At 38.3% G+C, this 9070-nt stretch overlaps 1 protein-coding gene across 1 annotated transcript; it reads left to right on the plus strand.

Moving 5' to 3' along the window:
• Window positions 1-823: 823 nt before the first annotated feature.
• On the plus strand, window positions 824-2794 carry LOC149397782 (mediator of RNA polymerase II transcription subunit 15a-like). Its single transcript, XM_089615462.1, has 7 exons — window positions 824-845; window positions 1294-1304; window positions 1348-1427; window positions 1697-1796; window positions 1896-1998; window positions 2205-2350; window positions 2463-2794. The coding sequence occupies exons 3-7, from the start codon at window positions 1363-1365 to the stop codon at window positions 2541-2543; spliced, it is 495 nt and encodes a 164-aa protein (XP_089471588.1). The 5' UTR covers window positions 824-845; window positions 1294-1304; window positions 1348-1362; the 3' UTR covers window positions 2544-2794.
• Window positions 2795-9070: the final 6276 nt, after the last annotated feature.

The following is a 9070-nucleotide window of genomic DNA, read 5'->3' on the forward strand; positions in this document are numbered from 1 at the left end:
ATTTTTATTTATAAGAGAATTTTTAATTTTATAATAAAATAATAAATAAATATTTATTCTATTAGGGGTATTTTGGAGAATTTAAATTATTTTTTGTAAAAAAAATAAACGAAAAGGGTGGTATTTGAAATATAACATATTTTTAGGAGAGATATATGTCATTTATATTAAACTGAAAATATATATTTTATATTTCTTTAAATTGGGGATATAAATCGCGCATTTCGATTAAACTGAAGGGATACTGTTGATATTTTCCCATTATTTAACTCAGACACGGCTCAAGGTGGCCATATGGGATCCCGCGGGATCCCGTTTCCCATATTTTTGATACCATATGGGAAATGGGAAAAAACCGTATTAGGAAATGTGGTACCGTGAATTTTGTCCCAGAACCATCCGGGAAATGGGACGGAACTGGGATCCCCGTTTAGCACCATTTAGTATCATATTTTTAAAATTGTATTTTTTTTAATTGAAAATATATGAATTTTTATTTATTTTTATATGTATTCATGATTAAAATAAAATAAAAAAAATAAATATAGGAAATATGAGAATCCCGGAACCGCGAAATATTGTACCGGGAATTCCCGGTACCGTGAAAAATGGTTCCGGGATTTCCCAATACCATATTTTACGGTTCCGGAGTCACATTTCCCGTAAAATATGGGACGGGACCAAGGGATCTCATTTCGCGGGTTCCATATGGCCAGCTTTAGACACGGCCATAAGACGACATATCGTTTTAAACAGATAGGTATATAAATGTGCACAATAGCAAGTCTGGCTTTCACTCAGAATTTGTGAAAAATTGCCCGACTCACGATCTGCTTTTATTCGAGGTTCGTAGTTTGTGTATGGATATTTTCTTTTATTTCTCTCATAACGGCGTTTTTTTACATCCTTGTTCAAGCTCCCACTTGTTCTTCAACGAACCGAAGTTTTCGATGTCCGGTATTTCCAATCTCTGGATGTCGAAAGCCTGATTACATATTCGATTCTCATTTAAAGTTTTACAGGGTTCTTAATTTTATCCATATTATAGCACGCGTCTTTATGAACGAACCAATTTGCGTTCGCTGAAATAATAGATTAGGGTAATGAAAAGAAAAATCAATCAGCTTTTAGGGGTTTTTTTTATTCACCTGAATCGGAAATGACTTCGTGATTGGATTTTGTTTGACTTTATGGTTGCGCAGTCTGATAGATTTATGTATGTATAATCGTTGAGATTAGATAAACTGAGCCTGGTTTTTCGTGTTTTTCATTTGGTTGCTGTGTTGTGGCAAGTGGTTTTGAGCTGTTTTGATGGATATGAATAATTCGAGTCCCGTGGGCACCGGTGGAGAGCCACCGGCTATGGACGCCATAAATTGGCGGACACAATTGCAACCTGATATCCGAAAGCTGGTCGTCAACAAGATGTGAGTTTTACTTTCGAACGCAGTACGCCAGAAAGTTAACATTTTAGGTCTTTGCATTGATTTATAAATTAAATTTTCTGTCTCATAAATTGGCTAGTCCATCGTTTCATATGACATCTTCAAGAAGGACAAAAAAATGAGACAGTAGATGCTTATGATTAACTATCCTGTAGATTTCTCTCTGTGCATTGTGAAGGTTACAATTTTTATTTTTTTGTTTAATACAAAACTCATTTAGCAACAAATCTGACAATGTATTTCATGTAAAGGCTGGATTCACTAAAGAAGTATCAACCATATGGTTATCGAGAGGAATTTCTTTTTGCTGAAAATCTTGAGGAACAAGCCTACAATATAGCCAGGAGTGAGGTACTTTTTTTACACGCAATAATAAGTTGATGCAATATTAACATGCTTTGTTTCACATAGATATGTATATAATGCATTCTTTGATGTTGACTGTTCTAGTGGCATTATCTACTGATAATTTCACATAAGATGCTTGCGGTAGATTTGAAGGTTTGGAAAATGCTCTGCCAAGTTGGCAATAGTAACCGACCGCTGGATAAAGGTAAACCTTTAAAGTGTTTATCTGATACAATGCTATGATTTTCGCTTCTTGAACTTTCCTGCCTTTTAACCACATGGAGAGTGGCTGAGTTTGTATTTATAGACTTTGTTAGTGTTGTGCTTTTTACTTGACTAAAATGTCTCTTTTTTTTTTTTTGTCTCGTCTGATAGAATTGAAAAGCTTAATCTATGTTACGTTTTTGGTAGGATCTTTCGCCATGCAACGCCATCTGCAGAAGCTGGCTCAGTCAATCAAAATGACATTGCCGCCTAATCAGTGCCTAATGCGCCAACATTTATTACCTCGAATTATTCAAAACTCTTCAAGCTCATCATCTGGAATGCCGAACCCGGTTAGTCAGAATCCGACAATGCAAGGCGTCCCTGCTTGTTTGTACTGCGAGTACATATTTGGACTAGCAGAAACTAATGTTGACGACTTTAAATTTATGAACATTGTTGCAGATCAAACTTATGGAGGATGAAAAAATACCTGAACTCAGCAAAATGAATCAGGAAATCGTCATCAAATTACAACAAGGCTGAGTTGGGGATGCTTATGATGGTTTTATTATACCCATTAAAAGATCCCAACCTTTGTTTTGAAGATGTGCGACAGGCAAAGCTATTTTATTTATTCTTTTATAATGTCATTTAAATTTAAGTCGTGTAATTTATGCCTACTTTTTTAGTTTTGGACTCTAACCCGCGTTCTTTTTAATTTGTAAAATCATGTTTCAGCTGACAATCTAATATATAGAGGAGTTGCTCTAAATCTGTTACTTAATTTATGTTTAGATTTGACTTTCGGACTCTACTCGCCTTCTTTTTAAATTATAAAGTATATGATTCAGCTGACAATCTAATTTATAGAGTAGTCACTCTAAGTTAATGAGGCTGGAAAATGTCTGGCAACGAGTTTGAACGGCTCATATGAGGATCAAATCTTGGGCACGCCCGCGGTATATATATATACATATATATATACATACATATATATATATATATATATATATATATATATATATATATGTATGTGTGTGCGCGCGCGCGCAGACGGACAAAGCCACAATTGAAAGTGTGAAATGGATAGTTAAATTAATTTGGTCGTTCCGCTCGGCCTTGTGCTCCGGAGGGGAATGTGAAATCGATTTCTCGAATTGATGATGTATTTGCAGTTTTTGTGGTGGTTTCTCCGGTGGTTAGACAAGATATGTAGACAGTTTGAATTTTGCTGAAGGTTATAATAGAAAACATTTGGCGCAAACTAATAGTATGAAAGGAACAAATAATACAAGAATTGTGATGAAGTTAGACAATTGGGTTAAAGCTTATATTGCTCTCTAACCCATGGGGTGTCAATTAAATAACTTTCTTGCTTACAATGACGAATAAGACTAATTGTGTACTACAAAGTTTGACTTTAACGAACTAAAACTATTGGTCAGAAACTATCTACACTATAAAGAATGAGATAGACTCGAGAGAGAAGGGATATTGTTTCCTTTTTAAAGTCTAGCTTAGGTGTGTAGAATGAGTACCTGCAACATTATAAGGCTCGACATTGTCCTTAATTGCGCCTCGGAAATTTTTGTTATCGTTTAACACGGCGCATTTAAACAAGGAAAACGAATCCATGTAGCCATTACAGAACACACTCAAAACAGATTCGTATTATTTGGAGTCGAATTAGCGACCGCGCTGATAGACTTCTACGCAAAATACGCGTCCGTCGGAGAAGCTCGAGAGATATTCGCTGATAGATGTGGAACAAATGAACGGTGAGATTGTATTAGACGTCTAATACACTAACGGTGACACAATTTTGTAAGTTTGGGTATTTTGCCCACAAATTTAAAACATTGGGGATATAAGTGTTACAAGTCGAAAATTTTGGGTATTTATGCCGTCATTTTCTCTTGTTTTTATAATATCATTTATATTAAGTCGTGTAATTTATGCCTAGTTTCGAACTCAACCCCCGCGTTCTATTTAATTTATAAAATCATGTTTCAGCTGAAAATCTAATATATATATATAGGAGTTACTCTAAGTTTATTACTTTTTTTATTATTATTATTTCATGTAATTTACGTCTAGATTTGATAAGATTACCATTATTTGAATGATAAAATGGAGGATGGCTCACATTTTCTTGAGAATGCGATTCCTCATTATTTTGCGCCTGCGATCGCAAGAAGTATCCCGGGCTGCCTATGTGAGCATCGGGGTTGTTTCCACTTTCTATGCGTGTAGCAAATAAGTTACTCATTTTTTCTCATGTCTAAGAAAGTCTTTTTCTAAGGAAAAAAATCGCGGGGAATGGATTTGAGGATGTTAAGTCGTGAGTCCCCTCTTTCTAGCGCCAACATGTTATCGCCGATATTTTCACAACGATTCATGAATCCAAGGTCGGACCAAGTGATCGCACCCAAGTAAGATTGCATGGAACTTGAAGTCTCGAGTGTTCTCTCTTTAATTTTGAAATTTCCTTTAATTTTAGATAAGAGCATTTGTTTTCTAAAATCTAATTTGTTGTAACTAAGGTGCCCGTCGATATTTTTGTGTTTCTCTCTGTTTTCTAAAAATATAAAAATGAATGTTGGTTGAGGATAAATATGTATATGTAGATAGCATTTATTTTTCACTATTCACATTTTAAGTTTATTTTCTCTATTTAGATTAATAGTTATTTTAATGCTTAAAGTTAAACACCTTCATCTTCTATTCAAATTTAATTCGTTATTATAATTATCAATAGATTTCATAAATATATATCATTTGCAAAATTATTCATGATGTTAAGAATTTTATTGTACTTATTTTTAAAATAAAAAATTATTGTGCTTATTATTATTATTGTTTTTGTATAATTTCAATTAAAAATTTAGATAAAATAAGTTCTTAAAAAACGGAGGCAATTTTAGAAGAGTACTGATTTACAAGAGTGGTCAGCGGACTACTGATGTAAAAAAATAGGTGGTCCCTCTCGACCACTGATGAAAATCATTTTCTTTTTCTAGGATGTTGGAAATGCTTCTTTGCATATAAACACGAAAATGCTTCTTTGCATATAAACACGAAAATGCTTCTTTGCTCACTATCGATGGATGAACGTAAGTTTTAATTATACTATAACTTATTCAACTTATTTAACAAGTTGTTATCTACTTTTACAGAGGCAGGATAATGCTTTGATGCTCAGTCCGCTCGTTGCGTGGGATAGACTCCATCAAACCAATCACAGGGAATGGACTACGCATGCTGCTTGACCCAATACTATGTAAGTTTATATGCAAAGAAGCATTTTCGTGTTTATATGTGATGACAATGATTGAGTAATGTTTTAATTATATTATATTTATTTTTAACTAAGTCATATTAATGGTGGAATTTAATTGTTTTATACTTAATTTTAACTAAGTTTTATATTAGGAACACTATCAATTTTCTTTTTCAAATGCACTATGTCCACAAGCTTAGGTGATGGAGGCGGTGATCCGCCGGAGACACCTCCATATGGAGGGCGAGGTGTAACGACGGGTGTCGGTTCCCAAAAGGTGAGAAAGGGAAAGAAGGTTGTCATAGTTTTCGATCCGGTTTAACGGCAGTTTTATCTGCCCAAGAAGAGGGCACTGCAAGGCGAGATGGTAAAAAAGGGCAAGAAGATTGGCACGTTTGCCAACAAGTTGAGGTGCCTGGTACGAGCGCATAATTCTCTCGCCACTCCATCGTGGAATGATGTTACATTGCAACAACAAGCGGTGATTTTGTATGGTCTTCACGTAGAGTTTGAGTTTGTGTACGAGGACATGGAGATTGGAGAGCTTCGACTCGCATATAAAGTCATTCTCTTCTATCTTAATATCGTCATCAACATTATCTCCAACAAAATGAGATACATCTTCCTCGTGTTTGTTGTCGTCCATAAAATCGTCTGGTTTATCTTCAGTATCGTCACTCATAAGAGTTGCTTCACATTTTTTGTGACGATAAGATAGAAATTCGAAGTCATTTGTTGTACTGATAATTGAACTATAGCCGAAGACGAGGCGTCGATGTCAGGTGTTGTCGGTCGTTCTCGAAAAACCCGAAACATTGAATTTCGCGCGTCTTGTGCGAAATCTCAAACTCCAATGATCCAACGGGCCAGGTCACTGAAAAAACCACCGAGGTCCACAGACGAAAAAGGACCATCCAAACGGTCCGAAAACTTTAAGCCCAAGCTCCAACATGTAGCAGGTATTCGCCATCGCGCGCTCCTCGAAAAGAGCGTGCGCAGCGCGTAGAACACCTAGTGGCGCCGCGCCCACCAACGACACGCCGCACGCCCGCGCAGCGCTCCCACTCACTGCGTGCGCTCCCTGAAACCGCCTCGCACGCCTAAAACATGTGGCCTGCTCCCCGAGGTGTGTCTAGAGGCCCTTTTAGGCCTCCTAATTCAGTATAAATACCCCATCTCGGTGGGGGGGATGGACACATTTATTCCTCTCCGAGATTACTCACTCTTAGAGTTCTGAAACGCTGCTGTAGACTTTCTGAGCACAATTTCCTCTGATCGAGCGCTTAATCTAGCGCACAAGCTGCGCTTAGGGTTTTCTATTGAAAAAATCCCCTACGTCTGATGCACAAGTTGCGTCTAGGATTTTCTACTAAAATCCCTTATGCGTCCAACGCACAAAGCTGCGTCTGGAATTCTCCACTGAGAATCTCATATGTCTCCAAAGAGAGAAAACACACATTCTCTCATAGGTCACTCAATCCTAGAGTCCTGAGGCATCGTCGAGGACTCCTCTGCACCCCATACCCGCCAGGCTTCATGCCTCACACAACATATACAGACGCCTTGAACTACGTTCTGATTTGATCCTGCATCGCGGGTACATAGGCAGCTCACAAGAAGCACAGTCACACCCCCTATTCACCCTATTCTCTCCTCAGAGAACACCTCCGACTGGACACAACTCGAGACTTTCGAGTTCACACCCTTGGCTCGGGTACGGCCACTTGCTCTTTCCTTGGGTCGAACCGCCCAAAGCTTTAAATCATTGTTCATTTTCGTGCGATAATATTTTGGCACTAGGAGAAGGGGACTTCCCGACTTGCACAGCCCGAAATCTCTTCTGATCATCTTCTTCTTTTCTTCTGAAAACTCCATTTTCTCGGACTCGAGAAAAGATGAGTAATCAACCACCCACACGTTCTGAGGGCGTTAACAACCCCGATAAAGCTAGTGGGACTAAAAAATATTTATTGCGCTCCCGAGCGCATGGTGATGAAGAGTTGCACCCCGAAGAGAGCTCGACCCGCCCACGATCTCCATCTCTAGATAGTTGGGACGACCGCATCAAGGAGTTGGAGGAGGATATCGGACGACTAAAGGCGACGAATGCAAGGTACCACAGCCAGCTAGCTGCAAAACGACCTATGCATAACACGGTAATCCCCAACGGGGAACCCAAAAACCTCAATGAGGAAAGTCGCGACCGCGACCCTAATTACGAGGGCCTTGATGATTCAAAGGATATCGAGACTTCTCTCACTAAGGATGGGGGACTCCCCACCATGAATGAAGCCGGTCCTTCGGACCCCTCATCTAAGACAAGGGATGCACCTGCAACCTCCCAAGAAGGGAACTCTCGACGTTCGGCCTATGATCGACTAGGTTAAAGGGAGAATGTTGCGGAAAGCCAGGGCACGCAACGCAATGGGCGTGACGAAGACCTAAGAGAGCAACTAAGCTCTCGGCCAAACATCCCTCTGGTTGCCCTAACTAACGGGAATCACCGCATGCATCAAGGGTCAAATGAGAGGCGACATGTGACTCCTCCCTAACAGGGAGTTACTCCGACTACCGTTCTCGATGTGGTCACCATGATACACAATCTTCGAAAAGAAGTGCGAGATCTCCGAGAATACAGAGTAGGTGGAAGCGCCTACGGGGTCGTCGAGGAGAATTGCTCCCCTTTCATAGCCCAGATACTGGCCGAAGTATGCACGGGAAATTTCAAACTCCAGAATCTCGCTCGCTACGATGGGAAAGCGGATCCCGCTTACTGTTGGGAAACGATGTGGGTATCGGACACGAACGATTACTCCAACACCACTCGTGGGTGAAGCACATAGGATATCAGACACGAACAATCACTCTGATACTATTTGTTGGGGAAACACGAGCGGTATTGGACAAGAACAATCACTCCAATACCACTTGTTGTAATTATGTGCTCACCTTGATAACCATATAAGTTGCGGAATAAATTAATTACACTAACAAGAGCTAATTAAATGTATAGTTATCCAACAAGATCTAGATTACTTTATTAATTAAATAATGAAAGCATTCAAACATGTAAAGCAACCAATAAGAACAAAGAACAATGTTAATAGAGAACTTACGGATTAGGCTCACGAATAGAAACTTCAAGCTTTCTCAATCCCTCTTCAAATGTTTTGATCTCATTCTTCAAGCTTCAGATCCCCGTAATCCTCTTTGATCACACCGTAGTCTTCCGAAACGTTATCTCCGGAAGAATAAAGAAAGACGGCGTGGGACCACACTCTTTAATCTCACACGATCAAGAAACATTGTTGTTTCAAGATCTCACTCTTGTTTTCTAAGAACTTAATAGAGTAAGAGAGGGAGAATCGGCCACATTAGAGAGTTGGACGAAAATTTTGGACTTCCAAAAGCTTGTTTTTCTCTTCTCATGAACCTCTATTTATAGTAGTGCAAATGATATACTCTTGGTAGTTTCCAAAATATATTATTTCCTTTTATTGTGTTCACGCTAGTGAATCAAAACTTAGCCATTGGATCTCATTTCATGAATCATACTTTTTATCTTAGCCATTATATCAATATCTATGAGATTTTATCTTATGTTTAAGTAGAGAATATTTAATTATGAGAGAATAAAGGAAATATCTTGTTTCCTTTTAAATATTATTCTCTCATAATATTCATGAGAGAGAATAATGGACAATATCTTATTTCCTGTTAAATATTATTCTCTCCTAATATTCATGAGAGAGAATAATGGACAATATCTTATTTCCTTTTAAATATTATT

This window comes from Urtica dioica, chromosome 5, assembly GCF_054948205.1.
Source record: "Urtica dioica subsp. dioica isolate 48M chromosome 5, U.dioica_male_clone48M_v1_H2, whole genome shotgun sequence".
Lineage (NCBI taxonomy): Eukaryota > Viridiplantae > Streptophyta > Magnoliopsida > Rosales > Urticaceae > Urtica > Urtica dioica.